The sequence below is a fragment of the Arachis ipaensis genome, chromosome B5 (assembly GCF_059453495.1).
Source record: "Arachis ipaensis isolate K30076 ecotype BB chromosome B5, ASM5945349v1, whole genome shotgun sequence".
Lineage (NCBI taxonomy): Eukaryota > Viridiplantae > Streptophyta > Magnoliopsida > Fabales > Fabaceae > Arachis > Arachis ipaensis.
This window is the reverse complement of record NC_142440.1, coordinates 3,615,614-3,629,627: the sequence shown is the minus strand read 5'-3', so window position 1 is coordinate 3,629,627 and position 14,014 is coordinate 3,615,614. Positions and strand designations below refer to the sequence as shown.

The following is a 14,014-nucleotide window of genomic DNA, read 5'->3' as shown; positions in this document are numbered from 1 at the left end:
AAAACAAGAGTTTCATTCTAAACGGTTTTTATAAGACAACTATTATAATATAATATAATAAGTAACGGTTTGGATTTCATTGTGTATACACGTGGAACCTGCTTATAATGTGATCATCCTGTTTTTTTAACTAGTTTGATAGCAAAAACAGCCTTTGCCTGAGACAAGATCGATTTAAAATTTAATTCATTAATTTTTCAGTTGAACCAATTAATTCGATCCGAATCTGATAATTATGATTATATTTTTTGAGTTATTACACCTTATATATTATGTATTTTTTATGTATTTTCACTTAAAAAATTACAAATAAACATATATCTACTATTGGACAAAAATGAATAACAGTCATGATTATTACGAACAAATTTTTTATATATATTTTTTGGTTGAGATAGAACCAGAAGATGAAAATTAATATTAGAGTCAGTTCCCATCTCAACCTTCCCATAAATCAGAAAGCCAGATACGGCAAATAAAAAAAAAAGGACCAAAATCTAGGATGCATGTTTTTCTGTTAGAAGACACAAAGTTGACGTAACATGAAGAATGATTGGGAATTTTATGAGGGGATACTTGGCACTGGCTAAAGGAGTTTGCTTCATTTTCTTACATTTCCATTCACTTGTTATTTTTCTTTTCCCGTTCTCATTACTGTTAGCATCTAAGTCTTATTATTAATCAAAGTTAGCTTTTATTTTTTATAAAATTATTAATTGAAAGAATAAAATAATAATCTCGAAAATCATGACATGGTAATCAATCATGGTATTAATCCTTACCTCACCATTATATCAAAGTTATGATATGATGATACACTTATTGTAGAGATTCCATTCATATATATAACTTTAGCTCACTCGTCTGCTTAAATAAATGTCGGAGTTCGAACCTTATCTTATGCATGGAGCAATTTATTGGCCAGACAAAAAAAAAAAAAAAAACATACATACAAAATCAATGTCTCTTTGCATAATTATTTTTTGATAGAACCAATTTAGCAAAATTGAACAATGTTAACGTGCAATAAAAAACTTTCACAAAATACTACTCTTTTTTTTTCTATACTTCTCAATTCTTAAGACTTATTTCTTTATGATGCTTACATTTATTTTATTTTTCTTCAAATGGTAAATAGGTGAGAGTAAATTAATGTATTGGAAAGCTCCACATTCCTACCAAACCAAATGGCCTTGATATAGCATCGTAATAATTAATTAAATGAAAAGTAAATTAACATATAAGGTAATAAAAATTTTTTCTCTGAAGTTTAAATTTCAACAATTACTTAAACAAACCAATTGAGATTTTATTTTTAACACAAATTCGAATATTTTTAACAGATGTAGAAGAATAAGCAATTGAGGACTGTAAAGAAAAGAAAATCAAAAGCCCAATAAGAACAAAAAGAGTTATAACCAAACCCATTACCTACACCTACATATGGGCTTTAGGCCCAATGATGATTTGAATTGGGCCAACGACAAAATTACAAAGTTTCATGTTTTCCTCACAATTGAGAATATAGCTGGACCTACAAATGGACCAGGGAAGAGCCCTAACAAGAATATCTAATTCCTATTATGTCCCCACAAAGAACATAAGATAAAGGGTGTGTCCCTATTAAGAGGAAAAAGGTGGCCAAAACTGTTATGTAGCCACGTGAGTGTGTGGCTAAAGGAATAAAAACCAATGGTCCCCAATAAAGAGTTTAATGAATAATGATTCATGGTTATGGACTCATCACTCTCACTAGTGACCATTGCCAATGCCATCTCCTTTTCATTCTAGGAACAGATTTTTCATCCTTTTATTTATTGTGGGAGTTCTAAACTCTCATCATGCACATGAGTTCTATAGGGTCTTTGCATGATGTGATTAGGATAAAAAGAGAAGCTTTACAACCTAAAACATATCGGCATAATTATCCCTCATGAGTTGTAAGATATTGCTTTGCTTTTCTTGGTTTGCCTTTTGCATTGGGAATCACATCTCTTAGCAATCATGTTCCTCCTTTTAGCATATGCAACTTTTCTTTTCTTTTCTTTTTTTTAATAAAAAAGTTTGATAAGATTTGTACCAATTTTCTTACTAAGACTATAATATATTTCAACTTTCAAGCTTTTTCAAAAGACTATAAATATTTGAAGATCATCTAATAAAATAATTTGCATTGGAAACAAAAAAATTAAATTTGATATATATAAATATATTTGTTTGTTACAAATAATGCCAATTATAAATGTTTGCATGGTGATATTTTTTCAATTTTTGGTCAGATATGTAATTGAATTAAACCCCATATTGGGCCACTTGTGGCCCATGGAGCTCTTGGAAAAGTGCTATGCTTTTTGCAGTCAAACTAGTTTTCATTTTCTTAATCATATATGTGACGAAATTCTTTTTCTAAAAGAAAGAGATAAAAATGAAAAAAACGTTCTTTTAGTATTTATTTATTTGTGGACACAAAAATACTATAGACTGGAAGTAAATTTCTTTAGTTCCCTCTCCCTCTCTTACTAAAATTTCCTTTTGGAGAAGTTCATAGCTTTTACAATCAAAGTAGTTTTCCATTTTAAATCATATATGACAAAACAAAATACATAAAGTACTATTCCTTTTCTTCTTTTTTTTGGGGGGGGGGGGGGGGTTGGGTTTGCTAGTGTGAAACTATGAAAATAATTTCCTTTCCTTAATTAATCTCCCTCCTCTTCCTAATTGTCCAAATCCTATGAAGTGTAACACACACAAATATTTGATGCCAAACTTCACCCACACAGATTTATTTTTTATGATCTTTGAGCTTAAACGTGCAAGTGTGTTATAATATTAATTAATTCCTTTTTTTTTCCAGTGTGATATAACATATAAGCTTAATAAATTCATTATTATTCTTGAGCCGGACGTTATTGATAGTAAGAATATTAAAAATTATAAATTAAATTGAGGCATGCTTTCGAATCCCATTGATGATGATAAGTAGTCATTTTCAGCATCTTGACTAAAGGATGAATATAATATATGAAGAGTTTTAAGTGTATCTAGAACATCGGTGTTTTAATTGTTTTAACCATTGATCTGAATTATAAAAAATATATATAATATATATTAATTGAAATCAACGGTTAAAATAACTGGAACATCAGTATTCCTTAATACACTTGACATTTTTTCTATAATATGATAATTAGAATAATTTATGTTAATAAAATAAATACATTTAAAATTATACAGATATTTTAAGTTAGAATTGGTTTGCATATTTTATTTATATGTAAATCGAATCAAATTTATTTGATTTATTACTGATATAGTATGTCCATAGTAAATCAAATCAACTTGATTCAACTTATATGTAAATAGTATAAATCTAATCAAGATATAATATGTATCTAATTTATAACATCTATATCATTATAAACTACATTTATTTTATTAGTGTAAATTATCCTGATATTTATATGCTAATAATTAAGATTACTTGTAAGACAAAATCCTTTGTGGTATTGGCCCTCTTGCTAGTACAAGAGAGTTGTAGCCAACTTTGTAGCATTAGACTTTTTGTTATGGGAAAAGAAATTTTCTCATAATAATAATCATAGCACGTTAAAAGCGACATAAAGTGTTAATTTTTCTTCATAAACTTCAACAATAACTAATCTATGATGTCCGATTGAATTATTGAGGGTTCTGTCGGCTCATAATATAACCTCTTCATAATTAAGCATAAGCTATACAGCTATTTATTTTATACAAGTTAAATTGTTTTTGAGATTTATATTTTTCAAAGGAATGTTTTATATATTGTTTTATATATTCATAATCTTTTTTTTTTCATTAAGATTTATTAGTGTGATGAAGACATGTTTGCCAAAGTGGTCTCATCTTTTGAGACTCGAAATCTGAATAGTAATATGCAAATACTAAAACATAATTATAACTTGTATTAATTATCATCCAAATAATTAAGATACTGAAAATGATAGCATTATTGACACAATCATGATTCATGTATGTCATGAAGCAAGAAATTAAAGGAAAAATAGAACACAACCCTACTTAAATTATTAGTTTAACTGGGACTTGTCACACAAGTAACATGATTATTTATCATAATTTTAATATGATTTTTAGGACATTATAGAATATGAATATAATGTTCTACCAACTCCACATGTGTAAATTAATTCCAATAGCTGGGTAGGGTAATCGGTTTGACTCACTTAACTGGTATTTATTTCATTTTTTTCCATTATTATTATTCAATAATAGTGTTAGATAATAAATCTTTTTTAACTAAATTCTTAATCAAGTAATCCAGAAAACTTATAAATTAGGATTCTGCATTAATTTTCATCTCCTTTATACTTTTATACTTTTATTATTTTTGTGTTTTTGTTAAAAAAATTGAATTTAACAAATATATTTTTATAAAATTATATATATATATATATATATATATATATATTATTTTATGTACACATTTTTGGTCTTATAATAGTCTTAATATTTTCACATTGGTATTGTTCTCAAAATTAAAGACATTTGGATTCTAAAATTAAACCAATACGATAATATGTGAGAATATAATATTTTCCAGAATGTTGAACATTACTGATATAGAACAAAACTTAAAAATTAGCAATTTTAATTTATATTGATTATTAATTTTAACTAATATAAATTAATATCTTTAATCTAATAGTCCAACCCTATATTCTTAGTAAATAATTTTAAATATTATTAATTAATTGCTAACTATATTGTTAGTGTTAGGGGTTAAATTTGTTAAATATTTGTAAATAAATATCAGTTAGAAAATTAATTAGTTAGCAGATTCCATGTATACAAGGCTACAAGCAACTATAACATTATAAGTAATTTTCATATTCAGTTCCAATCAAATTATTCGTTCATCTCTCTCACTCTCATGTAACAATTACAACATAGACATGTTATTTTTGTATCGAGTTATATAAAGTGCATGTTTGGGCGCCATTATTTTGTTAAAAAAAGATATTTTTTCAATGAAAAAAGATCTTTTTTTATTTTTTAACTTGTTTGGCAAATTTCTAGTAGTAAAAGTAAAAGCACTAGTAAAATAAAAAAAAAGATCTTTTTTGAGAAGTTGTAATTTACATCTTTTTTTAAAAGATCTTTTTTCCTTAAAAAAAAAAGATATTTTTCATGTAATAAATAAACCAAAAAGTACTTTTATATTGTTATACCCAAACATAATTGATTGATAAAAAGATCTTTTTACATGAGATATCCAAACATAAAAATACTTTTACTTCTCTATAAGATCTTTTAAAAAAAGATAACTCGAAAAAAAATCTTTTTTTAGAAGCTCACCCAAACAAGCCCAAAGTAGGGTCATTTCTAAAAGAAATATTTTAAGAACATATTTGAATTCAAAAACCTATATATATATTTTAATGATGAAAATACAAATATTTTGTTAGTAACTTAAGATGGCAGAAAAGTACAAGTGGCATTTATTTATGTTGTCTTGTATTTAAAATTGTGCGCGTGAAGAAAGAAGATGGATGAGAGTGATGGCGCGTGTGAAAGGAAGAAGGAATAGAAGATGGAAAAAGACAACAAAATGAATCCAAATGGAATGTGATTTCTCTCTCTTATGAGCTGTTAGTTGCTTGCACTAACTAATCACACCAATAATCATATTTTTCTCTTTCTTCTTTCTTTTTTTTTTTTTTTTAGATTTTTTTGTTGTCTATGGTATCCCCCAACCTAACAGGTCAAGGATTAATCCATGGCGAATCTGAGTTCCATTTAAGGGTCTGCCGCTAGCTAATAAATTACTGCATTCACAAAATGAAATTCGAACCCCTAACACTTACTTAAATGAATGAGTGAGTTAATCACTCGACCAACTCAAGTTAATTTTTTTTTTTAAGATTTAGCGAATCACAAGCAAGCAAGATTTTCCTTCTACATGCATCACTTAACTCATTAATTTTTTTAATATTTGTTAATAAAGTGACAATTAAATTATAAAATATTTTAATTTTAGACTAATTAATTTTTTAAAAAAAATATCAATTAGATTTTCTACTTTAACCAATAATAAACATGTCTTTTCGTTAATAAATAATCTAAAATAAAATAAAATTATTCATGTATTTTGTTATCTAAAATAATGATATTTTCTTGTTACTACAATACTACATGAGCATAAAAATAATATAATTTTAAACCATGAAACATTATTATTATAAAGTTTCATTCTAAAATTTTTTATTTAAGTGGCAATCTTTTGTAAATAGATATGTCACAGTAATTAACGATGTATATAGACATCACTATTAAGTTTTACACAATAAATTAATAAAAAGACATAACATATCAATCATTTATTATTGTAAAAGACCAAATTAATAATTTAAAAAAAATTAATTAGTTTGAACTCGAACATTTTTAAATCTAATAGTTACTTTATTCTATTTTTTTATTCTGACTATATTTTCTTTCTTTTGAGGTGTAAAATTTTGTTCCATTCTCCCGTTTAATTTTTTTTGTTTCATTCTACTATATATTTAGAGAAAAATGTTCAAATTGTTGGCATAATTTTTTACTCCATCAAACTCTATAGGAGCTTTTGTTTTTAAGGATTTTTACTATGTGCCAATTTTATTTTAATTTTTTTTTAAATGAAGATTTACTTTGTGTGAAAAAAGACAGAAGTACTGCTGTAGCAATCAAATGGGGATGTTATATTATCAACCCTTTCAAAGTTTGTATTACCATAATATTAGTTTTATTTTTAGTGCATTATTATTAACATATTATTTTCAGCTTAAGGAAGAAATAGTAAAACTTTATTTTCCGACATGAAAACGACTTGTCACACTAAATTAATAGAGAAAGTTTAAGGATTTTTATTTTTTCCTACTCCTTTGTTTCAATTTTCAAATTGTAGGTAACCAAAGCCAAAAGGTAATTAAATAACCTTGTTATTATATATACACACCATTATTCACCTTCTTTATTTATTAAGTGACATATACTCCATTATTCTCTAAAAACTACCAATTAAGTAAAGAAAGAAAATTTGAATAAATTAAAACAGTAATTTTTAATATTTTCAGTCATTATTTGACTAATAAAAATATTAAATGATCTTTAATAAATAAATTTTATTAATTTATATATATAAATTTTAAAAAATATAAATACAAATTATATTAATTCATGTGTAAATTCTTATAAATATAAGTACAAACTATATATTTTTTTGTGCAAAATTTCTATATTATGAGTATAAATAATTATAGACTAAATAGTGACAAAAAATTATAATATTTACTGATTATTTAATATGGTTCAAATTGAAGTATTTTAAAAATTAAGTACTATAAACAAATATCTTAATTTTTGTGTGTCTACAACAACTCTTTTAGAGTCATATTTTATATATTTTATAAAGAATGTCCATATCACAGTTAAAAAAAAAAATATTAAATGCAATATAACTTAATTATTTGAGAAAAATAATATATATGTCTAACTTACAATAATTTACTAAAAAGGAATTAAAAAGAAAAAAGAGAAACCTAAAATAAAAGGCTAGAGTTGAGAACTATTATGATTGAGAATTGTGAATGTGAGCCACTTCAACACCATACATAGGATTATACACTGCTGACTACAAATTAATCAACAAAAAATTAAAAGAGAATGATTATTATTAGTTTTTAAAAAATAAATAAATAAATAAATAAAAAGAGAAAATAGAAGATTCACTTTTCTTCAGTTCTTTCCAGCAATGAACGTCTTGTACCCTATTCCCATACTCTAACCTCGTAGCCTACCCTTTTTCTCTGTCATCGTCCTTATCATTTAATTATTTTTTTTCTTATTTTAATTATTATTATTGTTATTATTTCATTAATTCATTCTCTTCTTCCTCATTAAGTCATTATTATTATACAACGTCAATTCCAGTTCAAATTTCCAACTTTTTTGCCCCACCCATTTTGATTTTCCCTCAAAGTTCGATGCTTTTCTGCGTTTCAAACACACCCACCTTGTCATTTTCTCACAATGCATGATTGATTCATAGCTGAAGGCTTAGTTCTTGACACGCTGTGTTGTTTGTGTTTTTTCTTACTGGTATGCTATGCTTTTTCTTCTCTCTGTTTCCCTTTCATTCTTCGCATTCAAGTGTTTGGTTTCCAAGAAAAAAAGCATTGAAAATTTGAATCAATGAACCAAATTCAGTTCTTTGTGGGTGGGGAGGGGGGGGGGTGGTTAGACACTGTTCTATGTGTTTTTGGGTCAGCATGATGAAAGTCAAAGTTTTCAGATTTTGCTAAGTTGACCTGTTCATATGAATCTTCAAAATCTTCATCTTATTTACTACTGGATTATAAATAATTCATGTACAAATTTGTATGCTTCATTCATCTCATTCGAAATTATATTCAATGATTGATTTTTTATGCTAATTTTAGTAGGCCTTATTGGTAGGTTCATTCATATTAACATTCTAAATGCAAAAAAAAAAAAAAAAATGCAGTTTTAGATCACAATATCCAAAATTAACATTGGGGATTATGTGCTTTGATGTGAATCAGTTAGTTGGTTGATACTTTTTTTTCACAGAATTCTAAGCCTCTCTCTCTCTCTTAGAGAAATATTTTTTGGTAGTGTATTTCTTTTGTGACTACAAGACAATTTAGATTGATTTCACTGATCAACTGCATTTATTCAATTTGAGATGTTTCAATGCTACTTTCTATGTTATAGATCGCCTTTTAGCTGATAGAGTTGTGGCATTGCAGGGTATAAAGGCATAGTAATGCTTTTTTACTCTATACCATACCCAATAAAAGAGAAGATCATTAAAGTCTTAATGAATTGAGGCATGGAAATGGAGACAGACGACATGAGAGTCCTTTTGTAGACCGTCTATAGACGTATGGGAGGTTTATTACACTTGTTTGAGTTCAATCAGGGGAGGATGGCCAAGAAAGTTCATGCTCATAAAAGACATCAGGGTGGTAAGTGTTTATATACATATACATATATTCACAGAAATTGGTACTCATGCCATGAAAGGCTTTCTTAGAGTGCTGATGAACTACAAGGAAGCTCAATTGTTCACTATTTTATTATGGTTCGTCTCCGGAAATGAAATGCTACTAGCAGCTAATTTGTCATTTTTAAAATTTTGTTTATCGTATCATTCGTATGTCAATGCGGATAGATTGATTACTTTGTTGCAAATTTGAAGATATCTTGAGTATGCCTTGAAAATCTTATTTTATCTTTTTACTCTTATAGATTGATTTTGGCATGTTGTTGTTTGTTATGATTTGGGGTTCTATGCAGGCCTGGAAGCTCCCCGGAATAGCCTGGATCTGCAATTAGAAACGTCTCAGTACCACTGTCCGGAAGGAGAATTACCAATAGCAGTAAGATTATTTTGCTAAATGTCTAAAAACACCATGTTTCTCTCTTCTCACTCTTGAATTGAGTTGAAAAATGTATTGTGATTTGAATTTTCAGTATGACTATCAAGTAGAAGAAGACTGGTCAGAGAACATTCCCTGTGCAAATATGGGTTCGATGAAAAAACTTATCAATGAGGAGCTATCCAAACGCTCAACCACCAGGCAAAATGCACCAAGCCTCGTGGCAAGGTTGATGGGGATTGATACGATGCCACCAGACACAAAATCTGTTGTTCCATTAGAAAGAACTAGTGAAATTATGGGGACAAAGGTTTCAAAGAGGGAAATGAATGGAAGGGATTCGGTTAGTCGGGGCTATTATAATTTCAATTCTTCTAGTGAAATGGAATTAGATTCATTTTATGGAGGCATAGATGATGATGATGGGTGGAGCCAAAGTTTTGGAAAACCAAGGCCACGGGAGCATCCTCAAGAAGAGGAACTCCAGAAATTTAAGAAAGAGTTTGAAGCGTATCAAGCAGCACGATTTCTGGAGTGCTCAAAAGTTGCCGAAATTGATAGTATTCCTAGACGATTGCTTCCTCAAGAGAACCTAACACATGATACAAGTTCACACAGAACAACCATGGAGAAACTTGCAGAACTTGATAGCCACTTGCTCAAATCAGAGCTACCCGACATTGGTGGTCCCGAATATGGTGATGATGTGATGGAGTTAATCCCAGCTATGCAAAAGAAATCCTTTCCTTCGAGGAGCAGAACACTAAGTAGAGATTTTGAGGAGTCCTTGATAATGAAATCTTATCACAAATTTGATAGATCTTCTTCTCCGACTCGGATAGTTGTCTTGAAGCCTGGCCTTGATAGCATTTGCAACCATGAAGACAATTGGACTGGTTCATCTGGCACTTTACAAGGGAGAAACAGTATAGCAGATTTTCTTGAGGAGGTCAAAGAGCGATTGAAAAGTGAACTACAAGGGAGAACTGTCAAGAAGGGTTCTGTGGTTCGAGGGAGTGGAATTGAGACACGTTACAATGAAAAGCCAGCTGATCCTAAACTAATAGCCCAGCACATAGCAAAACAGGTCAGAGAAAGTGCAACTAGAGACGTCGAAGCAAATTTATTCCGGTCAGAATCAACAAGGTCATATAAAAATGATACGCTGTTCAACGGACCAAGCTCCCCAGAATTTATCTACAGAGACACAAGGAGGTTCTCGTCCGAGAGGCTAAGAAATATTGGGAAAAGCGAAATGCGCATTGACCTTCCTGAGGTGACTTCTAGGAACTCGGCGCCACATGCTTTAGTCAATCACAGAGTTAGGCAAAAGCAAACAGAAGATAAGTGTTCAAATGGCACAAGCCATTGGAAAGTTTCAAAAGGGGAAAATGAAATACAAACAGGATCTTTCAGACATGATCCAGATGACAATGTGTTGTTCCAAAGGGACTTGTCCCCAAGAAACCTTGTAAGGTCCTTGTCTGCTCCTGTATCAGGATCAGGAACATCGTTTGGGAAGCTACTTCTAGAGGACCGCCACGTTTTAACTGGTGCACAAATTCGAAGGAAGCTTGAAGCTGTTGAAACTATTTCTGTTGATGTTAAAAAACAGAAAAAGGATAGATTCAATATTAAAGAGAAAGTCTCCCATTTTAGATATAGCCTTGGTCTAAGAGGGAGGCTTTTCGGAAAAAGGATTCAATCAATGGTAGAATCACATGGCAATGAATATGGTTCCATGGTGAGAGATGTCACCAGTGGACCGACAGTTCTATTGACCTACGGCGAGAGGCATGTAAGTTGTTATAATTTTTTACCATTCTCCGGCATTGCCTTTGAAAATTATATTTCACATTATTTGTTGTCTAACCACTGGATTTTCTGTGGTATTCTTTAGGAGAACTCCACTGAGGTACCTCCTAGTCCTGCATCAGTGTGCAGCAGTGTTCATGAAGAATTTTGGAAGCGAGCTGAATACTTAAGTCCACTATCAACTCCAGACGTTTCTTCGAGGGACGACAACATTGTTCCCCAGGTTTTCAGAGATATCAGCTCTGGTTTGAGTGGTATGATATAATTCTAACTTTAGTACATTGAGTAATGATATCATAGGCTTTAATTTGCTTTAAACTTGGTTATACTATATCAACAAACTAGTTTTTATATTGAACTAGCTTGCAAGATCTGGAATTGACTTTTCATATTAAATTCACTTCGGATTATAATATAATTTTTTTTCTTTCAATTCTTTGACTCTCCCCTTGGGTCTCAATCCAACTTTCCATTTAGATATCGAATTCTTGCTGATAGATGATTTGGTTGTTGATTTGACAGAGCTAAGGAGACAGCTCAATCAACTCGAGTCCAATGGTTCCGAAGACATGACAACAAAACAGGAGCCTCTTGAATCCGAGATAGTTCAACTAGAAGATCCAGCAGAATCTTTCATAAGAGATCTGCTAGTTGCCTCTGGTCTGTACTTTGGATCATGGGATAAATCTTTACTAAGAGGAGACTCATTGGCAAAGCCTATCGGTAACTCGGTATTCAAAGAAGTGGAAGCATCTGGCGAGAGATCAATCAACGGGAATGACGAAGATTCTATAAAGGATCGGAATGAGAATATGATAAACAAGAGGGTCTTGCTTGATTTGTTGAACGAGGCACTTTCGGTTGTTCTTGGACCATCCTTGACATTATCAAGATTCAGAAGGAAAGTAAGCAACACTTCCATGATGATGGCACCACCTTGTGGAAAAGAATTGTTGAAATCAGTGTGGGAAATCATCAGTGCTTCTTTGTATCCGCAATGTGATGAAATATATCCTTATTCTCTTGATGATTTGGTGGCTCAACATTTGGGGTCAGTCCCTTGGTCTGGATTAGTATCTGAAGAGATCAATGTATTGGAAAGAGATGTAGAATGTATGATAACCAATGATCTGGTTGAAGAACTCACAAAAGACATGCTCCTTTTTCGGCCTCAATCGAACCAGCAGCAGCCGAGTCTTATTACCAGGAATTCGACTAACTCGAGCTGACTTGATTGAGGCCCCATGAAAAGAAGCAGAGGTTTCCTAACAAAGAATTTACCAATTTTGAATTCTCGAATTTGAGACTTTTGGTCAAGACATTGGTGTAAAGGACATATTCTAAGAGAATTTAGTGTGAGGCATCACTTTGACATCACCATCAACACAATAAAGGGCTTTGCAGACAAGCCTTTTTCTGCAAATGATAAATCTATGCAATTTGGAAGATAATAAGAGCTTGATGATTGATATAGTTGTGTGAGTGGAATATATTACATGAATATGTGTGTGTATATATACAGAGTATATTAGTATTTGACGTGAATGTTTGTGACAGAGGAAGCATTGAGTGGCGGTGATAGTTATTGTACATGAGTGGGAATGTATTATTTAGGCTATTTTTTCTAAGCAAAAAATTGATTGATTTATTTATGTATAGTCTTATATATTTTTAAAATTTTCAAAATTGTGGGGTTTGGAATTCAATTGTTGATAATGGAATATGTGGAAGGCATATATATTAAGCAGGACAAATTACTTCATTTATGGATTACATAGTGATTTTCGTTATAAGTAGTATTTTAGAAATGAGTCTTATTCTCTTCTAAACTAATAATGCTGCTGAGGTGGTAATAACTAATAAGATAATCTTGAAATAGAATTAAGTTTTGTGCTAATATTTTCTTTCATTAGTTTGGTTTTAATGTAATTTTTTCTTTAACATTCAAATTCTTATTTTTAATCATTGAATTAAATGAGCTTCGGTAATTTTTTTTCAACTTTTCATCTAATTCTACTTGTATTTTCCTCAAAACACAACTCTCTACGCTGTTCAACACTTCTAGTGATGGATGTGTGTAAAGAGTTTATGAACCGTTTACCAAAATTCAAGTTGAATTTTGAAGTATAGAAAATTTTCAGTGTTTAGAATAAAGTTGAGTAAACATATTTATCGATTTTTTTTTTTTTAAAATTGTGGGTTTTGGAAGTCAATTGTCAATGATGAATATTTGGAAGGCATATATTAAGCAGGACAAATTATTTCATATATATACGAAATACATAGTTAGATTTTCATTGTAAGTAGTATTCTCTGAGCTTATTACCTTAGGAGGAGGTAATTACCTTAACTAGATTAAGATCCTCTGCGCGGATAGCTAAATTAATTATATTATATAATATAAATTTAAAATGCTATATATATTAGATCAGATGTAAATTAATATTAAACTTAAAAGTTAATTTGTAATAAATATTGTACTATACATTTATTTTAATTTGATAATTTATATATAATTTAATAATATTATTATTCAACAAAAAATAAATACAAAAAAGTATACTATTTTAATATAGATAATAATTATACTTAACTATTATTTTGTAATTTAATTAAAAAATAATATGAATTAAATTTAATTAATTAATAAATTTAAAATTTTGTTTAGTAGCATATCAAAATTAATTTAAATTTTATAACGGTTGATGATAAATGACAATTTAAAATAAAAAAATTAATTCAAAATTTAATAATTATAA

General features: G+C 29.4%; 1 protein-coding gene across 1 annotated transcript; it reads left to right on the top strand.

Annotated features, from left to right (window-relative positions):
• The first annotated feature begins 7,828 nt into the window (after positions 1–7,828).
• Positions 7,829–12,907, top strand: TRM26 (RB1-inducible coiled-coil protein). Its single transcript, XM_016345893.3, has 6 exons — positions 7,829–8,136; positions 8,808–9,026; positions 9,358–9,440; positions 9,535–11,238; positions 11,341–11,509; positions 11,778–12,907. The coding sequence occupies exons 2-6, from the start codon at positions 8,945–8,947 to the stop codon at positions 12,482–12,484; spliced, it is 2,745 nt and encodes a 914-aa protein (XP_016201379.1). The 5' UTR covers positions 7,829–8,136; positions 8,808–8,944; the 3' UTR covers positions 12,485–12,907.
• Positions 12,908–14,014: the final 1,107 nt, after the last annotated feature.